This window comes from Rana temporaria, chromosome 1 (genome assembly GCF_905171775.1).
Source record: "Rana temporaria chromosome 1, aRanTem1.1, whole genome shotgun sequence".
In the NCBI taxonomy this organism is placed as follows: Eukaryota; Metazoa; Chordata; class Amphibia; order Anura; family Ranidae; genus Rana; species Rana temporaria.
Window position 1 is genome coordinate 247,879,426 of NC_053489.1, and position 18,102 is coordinate 247,897,527.

Consider the following 18,102-nt stretch of genomic DNA (forward strand, 5'->3'; position numbering starts at 1 on the left):
TTTCCTCGACGAAAGTGTACACACGACCGGTTTCCTCGGCAAAAAAATATCTCCCAGCAAGTTTCTTGCTGGTTTTTGCGTCGTGTGTACGAGGCTTTAGAGTCTGCAAAAGACTTGAGAACAGGGGTAAAGGTTCACCTTCCAGTAGGACAACAACTGATAGGATTTTTATGAATCCTATAAACTCTAGTCCTAGCTATCACCACCTTATTATTGTTAATCTTACCTTATTATTATTGCCGGCACTTCTCTGTTCGCCACACCCAGATTCTGCACAGGGAACAATGTATATATAAAAGTGACCCAACACAGATGATCAGATCTTCACATTGTTCAGTTTATTGGTCCTGGTACAGCATATTTATAGTGCACATTCAAGATTTAGCCCAGCCATGGGAAATTACCAATCCAAGCCATGCCAAACACCTCCCCCATGTACATTTATAGCATTTCTCACCAGTCAATGTTCAGACAGTTTTTATAACAACTTTTCTAACAATACACAGGCTATCACATCACTTTGATCCAGGCGTTAGTTTTGTGGTTAGGACAAAACTAAACTAAGACTTCCGTCTTCTCTATATAGACATCTGTCTTACTTCTAACTTCAGAGCAACAATATATTTAATGGAGTAATAACCCAAAACAAGAAATATATATTAGGGGGGCGCTAAACCACCTCTTTCAACGACCCTAAACATATAGCCGGAGCTACAATGGAATGGTTTAGATCAGGGGTCTCCAAACTTTTCAAACAAAGGGCCAGTTTATTGTCCTTCACACTTTAGGAGGACCGGATTGTGGCCAGCAGGATCAGAAAATGACACGGGCTCAGCATCAGTGAAAATAAATATAACCTCAGGGTTGGTGGTCAATAGAAGGAGAAGTAGTGCCCCTATTAGTAGGAGGAATAGTATTCCATCATTGGTATCGGTAGAAGATATAGTGCCACATTGTTGGTGTCAGTGGGAGGAATAGTGCCTCCTATTAGTGGGAGGAATAGTGCCCAAGGCCCAGATAAAGGCTAACAAAGGGCCACATCTGGCCCTCGGGCCGCAGTTTGGAGACCCCTGTTTTAGATCAAAGCATATTCATGTGTTAGAATGGCCCCGTCAAAGTTCAGACCTAAATCCAATTGAGAATCTGTGGCAAGACTTGAAAATTGCTGTTCACAGACGCTCTCCATCCAATCTGACAGAGCCTGAGCTATTTTACAAAGAAGAATGGACAAAAATTGTCACTCTCTAGATGTGAAAAGCTTGTAGAGACATCCCCAAAAAGACTTGCAGCTGTAATTGCAGAGAAAGGTGATTCTACAAAGTATTGACTCAGGGGGGATGAATACAAATACATGCCACACTTTTCACAGAATTTTTTGTAAAAAGTTTTGAAAAACATTTATCATATTCATCAATAGGGAGCTGCGGTGGCTCAACGCGATTGGCACTGCGCTGACAAGCCATTCACCTCTGCAGCTAGAGGTTCGGATCCCGGTCTCGGCTTCATGTGAATTGAGTTTGGTGGTCTCAGCCCGGCTCCCGGTGGGTGTGCTATGCAAGGTAAGCCTGTGCTTAGTACGCCCACCCCCCTCCCACAAAAAACCACCACACCTACACATGCACTCTAAATTGGGTTAACACACGCACATTGACCACACGGTCTCTAAAGAGAGGCGAAGGACTAATGGGGCTGGTTGAGCGGGCTAATCCTCTCACTCCCTTATAGGGAGTCCCTCTGCCCCGTTGGGCTTCAAAGCGGAGCAGGTAGGGCGGGCTGTGTGGGAGGACCCCCTCACACACCCACCATTGCCACCCGGGGCATGGAGAAAGGTGGCAGATTGCCTCTGGGGGAGGCCTGCCTACTCCCAACTCCTGCAGTCCGGCTCCTCTCTCGAGTACACGCACAAAAATACACTTTAAAAAAAAAAAAAAAAGAAAAAAAAAAAAAAAAAAAAAAAAAAAAAAAAAACATTTATCATTTTTCTTCCACTTCACAAATATGTGCCACTTTGTGTTGGTCCATAACATAAAATCCCAATAAAATCAATTTATGTTTCCTGACGCATTCATGGCAGCACACACTGGGTTGTGGCTCCGCCCCCACAACCTGACAGGATTGGTTAGCTATAAATTTGAAGGGGAGACACCCGGCATTATTCTCTTTTTTATCCTCACCTGACAGGACGTGGACGTACAGCTTGTCTCCTACCCCTATCGCCCCAGCAGGTTCAGCCTCTCCTGTTTGGAAGTCCCCCTTGTACAGTCTCTAATAGAGCTTTATAGGGGGAACCCCGCTCTGGTGGTCTCAGGGGTTAATCCCGGCTAAATTCCTGGCATATAGACAAGCTTTAAATAAGCTTATATAGGCAGTGGGTTCTCCCTCTCTCCTTCCCTCTTGAGATCCTCCTTCGTTTTTTATCTTTACTATTACCAAAACAAAAACGATTCTCTACACCTCTACTGTGCCCACTGAAGTTCTATTACTGTGCACTTAAGTAACCTTTTCATTTTAGTACCTTTTCACTGCTTCCTGTATTCCTACAAAGCAGGCTCTCTGAGCCATGTAGTTCCTCAGCCGCTGCGTCCCCCGGACGTCCTGCGCAGGCACGCAGCAGTGTAATGACGCCAGAGAGCTCCCTCGCCCTCATCCAAGATGGCGCCGGGACGCGCGAGACGCTACTGCGCATGCGCGTACGCGTCATCAGCGCCGCGACGGCGGCGCCAAATTTAAAAAGGACAAAATTTCTTTTTGCTCCCTAAGGCTGCTGCTTTGCCCGAAATCTACAGGGATTTCTCCCTGGGTATGCAGATCATCTTCCCCTTCTAACCTTCCCAGTCAAATGGCTCATAGCTATTTATTTTTTTTATTTATTCTTTAACCACTGTTGGCTTCCCTTTCAGCTTCCACTTCCGCTGCTTCCTGTATTCCTTATGGAGCCCACTACCCTCGCAGACCACTACCAGCAAACAAGGTATGGAGACCGCCTTATTATTAGGTAAGTAGAGAAGAGACAAAAAAGAGAGCCGGCCGCTAACACTGCCTTCTCTTGCAGTCCCATTAGGCCAAGAGACGCAAGCCCACGGCGCAGGGAGAGGTCCAGGCATGCATCAAGCAGGAGGTCCCGTAAAAGTCGGTCAAGATCTCCCTCCCGACACCATCGATCAAGGCATAGCCGATCACGCCGCAGCCGCTCCCGTCACAGCCGGTCTCATCACGAACGGTCTCCCTCATACCACCGCCAGCGCTACCATACCCGTCCTGCAGCAAATGCCTGCTGGGTCTGCGGTGCTACTGCTTTGCCAGGAAAGCTAGCATGTCACACTTGCTTCAACGAAGCAACTAAAGAAAAGGAGACGGACGCCAGGGTGGCTACGGATCTCTCTTCCCGATACCACATAGAGGAGCCAGCACAGGAATCTATCTGGACGGCACATCCTCTGGCCCGTGATGAACCCATCCCAGGCACTTCATCCGCTTCGGGCCCATATGCCCAGCTAATAGAGGCTCATTCCGATCAGGAGGATCGGGAGCTCGTGTCCGGATTTGACTTTAGCCTGGTCGAACCCTTTGCTCGCTCGGTTAAGGAGACAATAGGTTGGGAAGAACCCGCGTCGGAACCACCAAAGGTTGGGAAATACTTCCCCGAATTAAGGAGGGATCCAGAACTGTTCCCTTTCATTGAGGAATTGGAGGACCTCATTAAGGAAGAGTGGGAAAAACCGGACAAGCGGCCCGGTCTGTCTAACAAACTTACTAAATTGTATCCTCTGAAGGAATCTAAGATCGCTTCCCTCATCAATGCTCCGGTTGTGGATTCATCACTTATGCGGCTCGCCAGGCACGTCACTCTGCCAATAGAAGACGCGGTCTCATTCAAGGACGTTCTCGACCGCAAGATCGACCTGGAGTTGAAAAAAGCATACTCCACGGCGGGGGGAGCATGTAGACCAGCAATTGCCACAGCGGCTGTCGCCAAGGCCATTTCCGTATGGGCAGCCAGCGCTGAGAAGGCTCTCCTAGAAGGTGCCGACCGGGGGGACATAATATCTTCCTTGCAGGAGATCAGGCTAGCCGGCGACTTTGTGGCAGGGGCCTCGGTGGACGTCATTCGTTCTTCGGCCAGGTCCATGTTAGCCTCAGTGATGGCCCGCAGAGCCTTATGGCTGAAACCTTGGGTCGCTGACACATCTTCAAAATCCAACTGGTGCAAGATTCCGTATGATGGCACAAGCCTGTTCGGTACGAAATTGGACTCGGCAATCTCCAAAGTCACTGGAGGAAAGTCGGGACTTATTCCCTCCGACAGGAGGCCCAAGCCTCAGAAAGGTCCTACCTTCAGGCGTAATCTGCCCGAGAGATACAGGGAGGCCAGGTCCTATCGTCCCGGTCGTGGAGGTTCCTTTGCAAGGGATTGGAGACCTACTCGCCCTCCATTTGCGAGGGGTCAGAAGCCCAGGACCAATACTGCAGGGGATCAGCAGAAGTCCTTTTGAAGTATTGCCTGCCCACCCAGCCCAGGTGGGCGCCAGGCTCAGCAGTTTCGCACAAATATGGTCAGAACACATAGAGGACCCATGGACTCTTTCCACAATAAGACATGGCCACAAATGGAACTTTATGGGGGCATTGCCTCGCGCTACTTTCCAACCCACCAAGATACCGTCTTCCCTAGACAGAAGGAAGCTACTCAATCAATACATCTCAGAACTACTCCAGAAGAAGGCTATCGTGGAGGTCCCTTTGCACCAAAGAGGCAGGGGATTTTATTCCCCTCTCTTTTTGGTGCGGAAGAAATCAGGGGATCTACGGCCCGTGCTGGACCTCAAAAGGCTCAACAGAAGGATTCAAATAGAAGCGTTCAAGATGGAGAGTCTCCAGTCAATTCTCATGGCAGTGAATCTTGGAGATTGGATGCTGTCGATAGACTTATCAGACGCCTACCTTCATGTGCCAATCCACCCCGCATTCCAGAAGTTTCTGCGCTTTTCCATCGGCCAACATCACTACCAGTTCCGGTGTCTACCATTCGGGATCTCTTCAGCTCCCCGGACATTCACAAAGGTCCTTCTCCCCCTCATAGCATTCCTCAGGGAAAAGGGGCTGCGGGTACATCATTACCTGGACGATATCCTGCTCTTAGCAGCAAATCGGGAGACTCTACTCCTCCAGCGGGAGATCCTAATCTCGTCCCTCCAGAAGTTCGGCTGGCTAATCAATTGGCAGAAGAGCAGCCTTCAGCCATCACAATCCATGGTATTCCTGGGGGCAGAATTGGATACCAAGCGGAACAGAGTACAACTACCCTTAGAGAAGGTGCAGCCGTTAGTACGGAAGGTTCGGAATCTATTGTCCTCAAATTTCACGTCGTCCAGAACCTGCCTCAGTATGCTGGGCTCGATGTCATCAACCATACCCATGGTACAATGGTCCCAATGGCACATGAGAACCTTGCAAAACACCTTTCTCAGACAGTGGGATGGAACCTCGATGCACCAACTCATCAGCATCCCCAGCCATGTAGGACTCTCTCTTTTGTGGTGGACTCGCCCTCCCAACCTCAGAAGATTCAGGCCCATAGCCCCTCCAAAACCAGAAATAGTGACATCAGATGCCAGCGAGAGAGGTTGGGGGGCTCATTACCTGGATCAGACAGCCCAGGGTCACTGGCACTTCCCGGCTCGGGGGATAGTCTCGAATATACTGGAGCTCCGAGCGGCATTCCAGGCCCTCTTAGCCTTCGCACCTCTACTACGAGGGAAGAGCGTCCTAATTCGGATGGACAACAGGGTAGCAGTGGCATACATCCAGAGGCAGGGCGGTACCCGGAGCCACACTCTTCTAGAAGAAGTTCACCCCATAATGGAATGGTCCCAGGTATATCTTCTGGACCTGAAAGCGGTCTATGTTCCAGCGGCACAGAACACGCTAGCCGACTTCCTGAGCAGGGAGCTCCTGTCCAACAACGAATGGTCTCTGAACCCCCGGGAGTTCTCCGTTCTGACGGAGGCATGGGGGGTTCCGGAGATAGATCTGGCAGCAACACCAGCAAATGCCAAATGCTCAAGGTTCCTTTCCAGAGTACCCTTCCCGACAGCAGAGGGGACAGATTGCCTTCTTCACCCATGGAACTTCAAGCTGGGTTACATCTTTCCCCCGACTCCTCTTATAGCGAGGTTTCTATCTCGTCTCCGAAGGTCGTCGGCCACAGTGATCACAGTAGTGCCATTCTGGCCGAGGAGGCCGTGGTTCACCACGCTCCTACAGCTCAATACCCGACCTCCAATCCGCCTACCGGTCGCAGCAGATCTCCTACTTCAAGGTCGGGTTCTCCATCCAGCCCCAGACAGGCTCCACCTGACAGCCTGGAGGTTGAAAGGGCTAGGCTAAGAGAACAGGGATGTTCCCAGGCGGTTATATCAACTTTAATGCAAGCCAGGAAAGCCTCCACAAACACCATTTACACCAGGGTGTGGGAAAGATTCGCCCAATTGGCGCAACTTAAAGGCTGGAATCCCATCTCTCCCGATCCTTGCCAGATCCTTGAGTTCCTGCAAACAGGAGTTGACAAAGGCCTAAATTCAAGCACCATAAAGGTACAGATCTCCGCTCTGTCCGCCAAAACTGGCACCAGATGGGCCTTGCATCCTCTGATCATCCAATTCATCAAGGCATGCATAAAGATCAGACCGCCCAGAAAACCGTCCTTCCCGGCCTGGGATCTTTCGGTGGTCCTTGAAGCGTTTTCCAACCCACCCTTCTTCCCACTTGACTCGATTTCTCTATGGGATCTAACCTTGAGGTTATCCTTCCTCATTGCCATCGCCTCGGCAAGGAGGGTGTCGGAGCTGCAAGCTCTCATGTCTAAGGAGCCATACCTGGTTTTTCGGCCCGACAGGGTGATACTGAGACCTTCAGATCATTTCCTTCCCAAAGTCACCTCGGCCTTCCACTACGGCCAGGACATCGTCCTTCCATGCCTCTCTAACGAGAATGGCGAACCTCATGCCTTGGACATCAAGTCTACAATTTCTAAGTATCTGTCGGCTACTACTCATCTCCGGTCAACAGACGCCCTCTTGATTATACCTCACGGGGCCAGGCGAGGCCAGGCGGCCACTTCCCGCACCATCGCCTCTTGGCTTGTCAAGGCTATCGGGAAAGCATACTCCATTCAGCAACTGGAGATTCCGGAAGGCATCAGGGCTCACTCGACCAGGGCAGTGGCAACCTCTTGGGCAGCATATTGCGGCGTTTCTTCGGAAACTATATGCAGAGCAGCAACCTGGTCTTCCAGGCATACCTTCATCTCCCACTACAGGGTGGACGCCGCCCTCTTGGCTACAGCCAAATTTGGCAGATCTGTCATCAGGGCCAATTCCTCTGCTCTCTAGGGAATAAAAATCTTTTGCATTGAACCCTCCCGACTGGCGAGTTATTTCCCAGTGTGTGCTGCCATGAATGCGTCAGGAAAACGGAAAATTGTATACTTACCTTTCCGTAATTTTCCTTTCCTGACGCATCTTCATGGCAGCACACAGCTGCCCACCCTACTGTTCAATGATGATATTTACGGAGAATAATGCCGGGTGTCTCCCCTTCAAATTTATAGCTAACCAATCCTGTCAGGTTGTGGGGGCGGAGCCACAACCCAGTGTGTGCTGCCATGAAGATGCGTCAGGAAAGGAAAATTACGGAAAGGTAAGTATACAATTTTCCGTTTTTTGGTTGTAACATGACAAAATGTGGAACATTTCAGGGGGTATGAATACTTTTTCAAGGCACTGTAATAGCATTTCAGGGCATGCATTTTTCCCCTTGTGCATTCTTTCTATTTTATACTAATCTACATGGAAACTACCTTACTAAAGCCTGGTACACACAATGAAAATATTGGACAAGTGATCGTTAATTTTTTTTTTGTATGCTAGTTTCATATCGAAAATGAAGGGGTTACTAAAGTAACGAAAATTCTCGTCTGACAGAGAACAACTTCCAAAGTGATTTATTTTGTCGTATTGTAATGTATTTTTTCGTTTTCATGCATGCGCGGTCTTTTTGAATACTGTACTGATTAAACTAAAATCGTACGATCTGGCATCATACAGGAACACGTTTTGGTATTTGTCTCTTTGGATAATTTTGCATGAACTGTCAAGATCGGCTCTCGAAAGCTGTGTACTAATGATCAGACTATCGTACGATTGCTTGGGAAGCTATATTTTTTGTCCAATTTTCTGATCTTGTGTACTAGGCTTAACACTTCTGACAGCTGACGGCACTTACATGTCTGCTTCTTGTTTTTTTTACTTTTGAAAGCCTCAAAATCCCTTTGATTTACATATAGAACCATAATTGCCCAGGACACTCACGGAAAACCAACTGATGTCAAGGTCAGACTTTGTCCTGGGCAGAGTCATGAAAATTAAGCTCTGTCACAAACAGTCAGCAGCCTAGTCCACTCAGTATTGCAAAACACCACCGCGGCACTGGGGTAACACAAAGGTTAATGATACAGATTGGCTCAAATCCTCCCCCTACTTCCTCCATTTTACTGAAGTCAGCATGCTCACTACTGCAATTTGGGCTTTCTCTGCATCTCCATCTCACAGGGAAGATCAGGGTGGCTGGGCTCTCTCTCTGTTTTTTTGTGAGGGGAAGGAGCGAACAACAGCCATTTGGGGTCTCTATTTGGTGGGGATGGTTGTCAGTCATCTCCATGCTACACACACTTACACACAGTCATCTCCATCCTACACACGCACACACACAGTCATCTCCATCCTACACACACACACAGTCATCTCCATCCTACACACACACAGTCATCTCCATCCTACACACACACACACACACACAGTCATCTCCATCCTACACACACACACACACACACACACACAGTCATCTCCATCCTACACACACACACAGTCATCTCCATCCTACACACACACAGTCATCTCCATCCTACACACACACACACACACACACACACAGTCATCTCCATCCTACACACACACACACACACACACACACACACAGTCATCTCCATCCTACACACACACACAGTCATCTCCATCCTACACACACACACACACACACACACACACACAGTCATCTCCATCCTACACACACACAGTCATCTCCATCCTACACACACACACACACACAGTCATCTTCATCCTACACACACACACACAGTCATCTTCATCCTACACACACACACACACACACAGTCATCTCCATCCTACACACACACACACACACACAGTCATCTCCATCCTACACACACACAGTCATCTCCATCCTACACACACACACAGTCATCTCCATCCTACACACAGTCATCTCCATCCTACACACACACCCATCTCTATCCTACACACACACAGTCACCTCCATCCTACACACACACAAACACCTCCATCCTACACACACACAGTCACCTCCATCCTACACACACCCATCTCTATCCTACACACACACAGTCACCTCCATCCTACACACACACAGTCACCTCCATCCTACACACAGTCATCTCCATCCTACACACACCCATCTCTATCCTACACACACACAGTCACCTCCATCCTACACACACACAGTCACCTCCATCCTACACACAGTCATCTCTATCCTACACACACACACCCATCTCTATCCTACACACACACAGTCACCTCCATCCTACACACAGTCATCTCTATCCTACACACACAGTCATCTCCATCCTACACACAGTCATCTTCATCCTACACACACACACACCCATCTCTATCCTACACACACACAGTCACCTCCATCTTACACACACACAGTCATCTCCATCCTACACACACACAGTCATCTCCATCCTACACACACACAGTCATCTCTATCCTACACACACAGTCATCTCCATCCGACACACACACACAGTCATCTCCATCCTACACACACACATACAGTCGTCTCTATCCTACCCACACACACACAGTCATCTCCATCCTACACACACACATACAGTCGTCTCTATCCTACACACACACACACAGTCACCTCCATCCTACACACAGTCATCTCTATCCTACACAAACAGTCATCTCCATCCGACACACACACACATACACAGTGATCTCCATCCTACACACAGCCATCTCTATCCCACACACACACAGTCATCTCTATCCTACACATACAGTCATTGCCATCCTACACACACAGTCATCTTTATTCTACCCACACACACACACACAAACACAGAGTCATCTCCATCCTACACACACACAGTCATCTCCATCCTATACAAACAGTCATCTCCATCCTATACACACACACAGAAACACACAGTGTGCCCTGGTTGAGTTCAAGTGCTACGCCATTGCTCATAACATAAAATAACATTGACAGCAAAAGTATACACTAGCTGCATACATACACTATATTGTCAAAAGTATTGGAACACCTGCCTTTATACGCACATAAACTTTAATGGTGTCCCAGTCTTAGTCCGTAGGGTTCAATATTGAGCTGGCACACCCTTTGCAGCTATAACAGCTTCAACTCTTCTGAGAAGGCTGGCCACATGGTACAGTGCCTGACCTCACAAATGCTCTTCTGGAAGAATGGTCAAACATTCCCATAGACACACTAAACCTTGTGGACAGCCTTCCCAGAAGAGTTGAAGTTGTTATAGCTGCAAAGGGTGGGCCAACTCAATACTGAAACCTACGGAATAATACACAGAGAAGACCAAGCACAGAGAAAACTTTTAACCATTTGACCTCCAGAAAATGTACCCCCCCCCCCTTTCCTGACCAGACCATTTTCTGCGATATGACACTGCATTATTTTAACTAACAATTGCAGGGTTGTGCAACATCGTACCCTAATAAAATCTAAATATGACCTTTTTTTCCCCACAAATAAAACAAATTAAATATTGGGACACTAACTGACACTTTTTGGGGACCAGTGACACTAAAACAATGATCAGTGATAAAAAATATGCACTGTCACTGTACTAATGACGCTGGCTGGGGAGGGGTTAACATCAGGGGCGATCAAAGGGTTAACTGTGTGCCTAGCCTGTGTTTTACTACAGTGTAAGAGGTGCTTTTACTAGGGGAAGACATGGATCCTTATCCCTGCTTTGCAGAGACACAGGATCCATACCTTCCTTCCTGTCAGAATGGCAATCTGCCTTGTTTGCATAGGCAGACTGCCATTCTATCTCTCTGTAGGATGATCAGCGGGTGCTGGCGGACATCAAGTCTGCACTACACGCTGATCGGCTACCATTGTGTGTAATCACAGCAGGAGCAAGTCGCTGGCAGCAAGAATTCGTGCCCGCTATCCAGATGTGATGCTGCACACAGCTGCCGCCCTGTAGCAGTGAAACTGCTAAAGGGAATTTGGCAAGAAGTTGAAAGAAGAAAATTCCTGTATGCGATATGTAACTTAAAGCGGTGGTTCACCCCCAATAACAACATTCTAGCATTAAATTAAGCATAGTAGCGCGAGCTACAGTATGCCTTTATTTAATTTTTTTGCCCCGTACTCACTGTGTAATCCTATAGTGAAGATTCCGACTCCCCGCGGGGAATGGGCGTTCCTATCCAGAGGGAAGATGAATGACGGCTGGCTATGGCACGTCACACTCCCCGAAGATAGCCGGAGTAGGTCTCGGCTCTTCACGGCGCTATACGGCGCCTGCGCACAGACTATGCGCAGGCGCCGTGAAGAGCCAAGTCCTATTTCGGCTATTTCCGGAGAAGCGTGACGCGCCAGAGCCGGCCGTCAATCATAGCTCGCGCTACTATGCTTAATTTAATGCTAGAAAAAAAAAATGTATAGGGTGAACCCCCTCTTTAAAGTACATATAAATCCTCACAAAAAGTGAAAACAAAAAGTGATCAGCCTCAGATGATACACAGAGATGAAACAAATCCTCCTACATAGGTTTTACATGTATATCTGCATGTTTTCTCCTCTCTACACCCTTTCAAATGTGCAGATAATGTTAAAATTCTTTCATCTCTCAGCAGCACAGAGGGGGGGGGGGGGCCGAGAGGCTGCAGTTACAGTGCATAAAAGCTGATTGGAGGAAAGGACCACACCCCCCTCCACACAGATGAACTGTGTTGTGAATAGACAAGCTCTGTGCTGAGCTCTCCCCCTCCCTCCCAACACAAATTTTATCTCATGTGTCGAGAAAACTTCTCAAAAGTAACTCATATTGATAACAGAGGAAGGAGGCACCAGAGAGAAACGACACTAAAGCCTGTTACACACTATTTATTTTTTTCTGTTCAGCACAGCGGGTTGAACGAAAAAAGAAAAATGTCAGCTCTGGCCTGAAGCCGCTATACTAACTATGCAATGTTAGTACAGCGATCTCCCCCGCTGAGCTGTTGTGTTCTGACAGGGGGACGGCCTCCCCACCAGAACACTCCAATCAGTGCTCTCAGCTGAGAGCGCTGATCGGGAGTCGGTCGGCTGCTGGTTTTCTATCATGCTTGTCTGACAAAAGCCGGTCATGCAGACCGACATACACACGGGACGAATGTCTGACTTTTTTTTGAACCGGCAAATGTCTCCCGACTTTTGGCCTGTGTGTACCCAGGTTTAGTGCTTTGGAGAGAGAGATAAGTACCGTATTTATCGCGGTATAACACGCTCCCGCGTATACCACGCACCCCTAAATTTGCCCCGAATCCTGTGGAATTTTTTTTTTTTATACTTACAGTTTTGGTGTCTTGCGCGGCGTCCATTGGCGGGTCCGGCGTCCGTCTGCGGCTTGGGGTGTCCTCTTTGTCGTGTCCGGCGTCCTTCTGCGACTTCGGGTGTCCTCTTCGTCGGGTCCGGCGTCCGTCTGCGGCTTCGGGTGTCCTCTTTGTCGGGTCCGGCGTCCTTCTGCGGCGTCCTCGCGTCCTCCCCGCTCGTTTCCCGCGCCGAGTTTGAATACTGCGCCGACATATACAGAGCGCAGTACACTCGTGTATTGTCGGCAATGCTCGGCTACCCGCGCTGACGTCCTGTACGTCCAGGACGTCAGCGCGGGAGGAGCCGAGACTGCCCGACAATACACGAGTGTACTGCGCTCGGTATATTTCGGCGCAGTATTCAAACTCGGCGCGGGAAAGCGGGTATTGGCCTATATCGCGCACCCACGATTTTGCCCTGATTTTCAGGGCAAAAAAGTGTGCGGTATACGCTGATAAATATGGTAAACACTGGATATATATGTGCTTTGCTCAAATTCCATGACTGAGGTGTACAACCACTTTAATGTGTATAATATGTAAAAATATATATTTATCTAATATTACAGAAACGTACCTGGTATGTTGACAAACACAGTACGTGTGATAGAACTAATCCAGGTTCCAAGCCTCTTTGTCTGATAATCACAGCTATAGTTCCCACCTGAACCTGGCAGAGAGGTATCTATGTGTAAGGTTGCATTTCCGGTGAAGTACTCCAATGAAAAGATTTTCTGCCCATTCTTGTAAAATCTGAGTATCTTTTGTTCATGATCTCTGAAGGTAAAACAGGTCATAGCAACAGGCTGCCCAGCCATATACATATCTTGTGATGGCTCAAGGGAAACTACGGGTGCTGGTGGTAGGGCTGTAGCAAACAAAAGTAAAAGAGAATGAGTCCACATGCAACATGCTAAAAATACAGATCATATAGATTCAAAACTGTAGACTGTTGTTTAAACTCTTAAATACCAGCCTGTATTACCTTTATTACCAGGCCATTTCTCAGTTTTCAGCACTGGGATACTTTGACTGACAATTATTCTGTCATGCAACACTGTATCCAAATTAGTTTTATATTATTATTATTTTTTTTTTTTAAGATGGAGCTTTCTTTTATTGGTATTTTGATTTTACATTTTTTTACTGTAAAAAAGAAAAAAAAAAGCCAACAAAAATACACTTCCCCTTATTTCCTGTTAAAAGAAAAATGCCAGAATAGTACAAACACCCCCAAAAGACCCTTTTGGGGAAAGTAGACTCCCCATGGAGCTTGGTAATGGTGTACTAGAAACATCAATGTAGAGGTCATATGAAGAGGAAGGGGGAGGTAAAGTGGTTAATGTACTGGTCACTAAGGATGAGCTCAGACGTGTTCGCAAACCCCACGTGCAGAGCCTGCCAGGAAGTCGGCACTGCGCTGTGGTAATCACAGGCAGTGAGACATTTCCCGGTCTCTGCAGCCGCAGAGACTGTGAGCCAGCCTTCCCAATACTTTTGGTAATATAGTATATAAGACATATTTTTTGTACAGTTCTATGTATGTAATTTTGTATATACCACTTCCCGACCACCTCCTTTACATATACAGCGTCAGAATGGCTCTCCTGCGCAAATCGCTATATATGTATGGCGGCTCCTTTAAGAGCCATAGCTGGCGCATCCCCCGCATGCCGGGGGACCCGATGCACGTGGCACAAGAGCCAGCACGGAAATTTGTGGGGCAGATCCTCAAAGAAATTACGCCGGCGTATCTCTTGATACGCCGCGTAATTTCAAATTTTGCGCGTCGTATCTTTGTTTTGTATCTACAAAACAAGATACAACGGCATCTGTGTTAGATCCGACAGGCGTACGCCCTAGTATGCTGTCGGATCTTAGATGCAATTTTCCGGCGGCCGCTAGTTGGCGTTTCCGTCGTATTTTGCATCGAGTATGCAAATTAGCTATTTCCGACGATCCACGAACGTACGAGCGGCCGTCGCATTTTGTTACGTCGTTTCCGTTCGGCTTTTTCCGGCGTATAGTTAAAGCTGCTATATGGTGGCGTACTCAATGTTAAGTATGGCCGTCCTTCCCACGTATAATTTTCTAAATTTTACGTAGTTTGTTTAAGACGTCCGTGAATGGGGCTGGACGTAATTTACGTCCACGTCAAAACCAATGACGTCCTTACGACATAATTTAGAGCAATGCACGCCGGGAAATTTTAGGGACGGCGCATTCGCCGTTCGTTCGGCACGGGGACGCGCTTCATTTAAATGAAACACGCCCCCTACCCGCCCAATTTGAATTCCGCGCCCTTACGCCGCGAGAGATACACTACGCCGCTGTAACTTACGGCGCAAATTCGTTGAGGATTCAAACTAAGCCAAAGTAAGTTACAGCGGCGTAGCGTATCTGACATACGCTGCGCCCGGCGCAGATCTATGTGGATCTGCCCCTGTGTGTGTAAACCAGTGTTTCTCAATTCCAGTCCTCAAGGCGCACCAACAGGCCATGTTTTCAGGATTTCCCTCAGATGAAACGGCCGTGGTAATTACTAACAATGAAATCGATCAAATCACCTGTGCAAAATAATGGAAAGCCTGAAAACATGACCTGTTGGTGCGCCTTGAAGACTGGAATTGAGAAACACTGGTGTAAACACACAAATCCCTGTTCTGACAGGGGAGGAGAAACAGATCGTCTGTTCCTACTAAGTAGATGCAATGATCTGGCTCCTCCTCAAATCAATCACATCCCCTCACAATTAGAAACACACCTAGGGAACACATTTAACCCCTTGATCGTCTCCTAGTGTTAACCCCTTCCCTGCCACTGACATTTGCACAGTAATCAATGGTCCCAAAAAAGTGTCAAAAATGTCAGATCTGTCCACTGCAATGCTGTAGTCCTGATAAAAACTGCTGATTGCTGTCATTACTAGTAAAAAAAAAAAATAATATAAAAAATGTCATAAAAATGCCATAAATCTATTCCCTATTTTGTAGACGTTATAACTTTTGCGCAAACCAATCAATATACGCTTATTGCTATTTTTTTTACCAAAATATGTAAAAGAATATATATATATCGGCCTAAACTGTCGAAGAAATGTTTTTAAAAAAAAAAAATTGGGGGATATTTATTATAGCAAAAAGTAAATAAAAAATAATTTTTTTCAAAATTGTCGGCCTTTTTTTGTTTATAGCACAAAAAATTAAAGCCACAGAAGTGATCAAATACCACAAACAGAAAGCTCTATTTGTGGGGAAAAAAGGACGTCAATTTTATTTGGGTGCAACATAATGCGACCGCGCAATTGTCAGTTATAGCGACGCAGTGCCGAATCGCAAAAAATGGCACAGTCAGGAAGGGGGTAAATTCTTCCGGGGCTGAAGTGGTTAAATATCCTGTGGGTTCGGCTTTTCTGATTTATAACACATGGTAGGAATCAGGGGTCAAGTCCTGGGGAAAAAAGTGTGGGAACTCCCACCCAAGATCCACTCCCCCACAAAAAAAAAAAAAATGATACGCTCATATGCATAATTACTAAACCTCAAGTACTTTCTAAATCCCGCGATAACTCGCGGCAGACCTCCGCAATGTCTCTTGGGAACAATGACAAAAGCTCCCAGGAGACATTGCGGCATCGAGGAAGTGACGGAATACCCGCACACTACCCGATGAATCCATATACAGGAAGCGGCCAGTAACATAAAGGATTACGAAGGTTCGCCTGCTCCTGACAGTGACTCGAGCTGGGCATCGCCGCTTAGTGAAGGATTGGCTCGGGCGGCTCGGCTGCTCTAGTCCTGCAAAGGGAACTGAGTTTCTGCTGTGAAAAAAGTGCAGGAACTCCGTTTCCACGCGTTCCCGCAGGACTTGAGCCCTGGTAGGAATGCACTAAGCATTTTTTTTTCATGCATCCCCCTACAGCTACCGCTGGCTGAAACGGGATATCATGTGACTGGATGGAGCATCCTAAAATTAGTTACCGGTAAGTATACAGATCTTTTGTTACGCAGGTTAGTCAGAATAGATGTTAGGAAGAGGCAAGGAGATGGGAGCATATTATTTTGAGTAGTTAGGGTTTGACCAGAATTTAAGAGAAGGATACCCTTAACACAATAATAGTAATCTAGGTTAAAGTTATAATTTACCATACACATGGATTTGCCTCATGTTGCTTCTTGTAGAGCTGGAAATGTTTTGCAATGTTTCACAACTATACAAAGCACCATCAGAGTTTTCAAGGCTTTGGATGTCGAAAGTGGAACTGTTTTGTGTGCTGATTAATTCATAGTCCTTAAAAAAATCGAAGTATTGTTTCTTTGATTTGTTTGGAACCGAGCAGTTTATCGTGACAGATTCTCCTATTAAGTACCAAGGGTAACTTGGTAATAATGTTAGCACTGGTGCTGTTTCCACATCTGTGAAATTAACAAAACGTAAGTTTAGTGTGACGTAAAAGACAGGGCATATGTCATGTTTGATGATAAATAGTGAAATAATCTCAAATATTTACTTTTTTGTACTGATAGAGTTTTCTGTTACCTTCTTTAATAGATATTTAGCTTAGCAAGACATCATAATGAAGAATGACATTATTTTAAAAACTTGCTACACGAATTTAAATGATTTGTCAAATTTTGCTTTCCCTCTGCCTTCCTGTCTTTTTCTGCTGGACCAATATCAAAACTTAGATAGTAAGTTTAAAGGGGTTGTAAAGGTAAAAAAAAAATTCCCTAAATAGCTTCCTTTACCTCAGTGCAGTCCTCCTTCACTTACCTCATCCTTCCATTTTGCTTTTAAATGTCCTTATTTCTTCTGAGAAATCCTCACTTCCTGTTCTTCCGTCTGTAACTACACACAGTAATGCAAGGCTTTCTCCCTGGTGTGGAGAAAGCCTCTTGAGGGGGTAGGGGGCGAGCAGGAGTGTCAGGATGCCCACTAACACACAGCTCCTTTCTCTATCTGCAACGTAGAGAGCGTCTTGACTCTCCTGTAGTCCAAGGGAGGGGGCGAACACGACACCCCACACCTGGGAGAAAGCCTCGCCTTACGGTGTGTAGTTACAGACAGAAGAACAGGAAGTGAGGATTTCTCAGAAGAAATAAGGACATTTAAAAGCAAAATCAAAGGATGAGGTAAGTGAAGAAGGACTGCACTAAGGGAAAAAATGTTTTCCTTTACAACCCCTTTAAATAAGAAGCATGGCCAATTCTCGTTTGGCCATACTTCTCCTATGGTCATAGAAGTGCACTTAGTTCTTCACTCATGTGACCCAGATTCATCCGACAACAGGATAAAGTCCACTGTTGGCTGTCATCAAAGAGCCAATCCAGGCTCTACAGGGATCACAACGATAATCGTGGGATCC

General features: G+C 46.8%; 1 protein-coding gene across 2 annotated transcripts in view; it reads right to left on the reverse strand.

Moving 5' to 3' along the window:
* LOC120940291 overlaps positions 1 to 17,149 on the reverse strand; it is a 54,246-nt gene extending 37,097 nt beyond the window's left edge. For both annotated transcript variants that reach the window (XM_040353069.1, XM_040353061.1), the window contains exons 1-2: positions 16,883 to 17,149; positions 13,315 to 13,605 (exon numbers count right to left, since the gene is read on the reverse strand). In XM_040353069.1, the coding sequence (XP_040209003.1) occupies positions 13,315 to 13,605; positions 16,883 to 16,904 (313 nt within the window). In that variant the 5' untranslated portion in view covers positions 16,905 to 17,149. The remainder of the gene's footprint in view (positions 1 to 13,314; positions 13,606 to 16,882) is intronic.
* Positions 17,150 to 18,102: the final 953 nt, after the last annotated feature.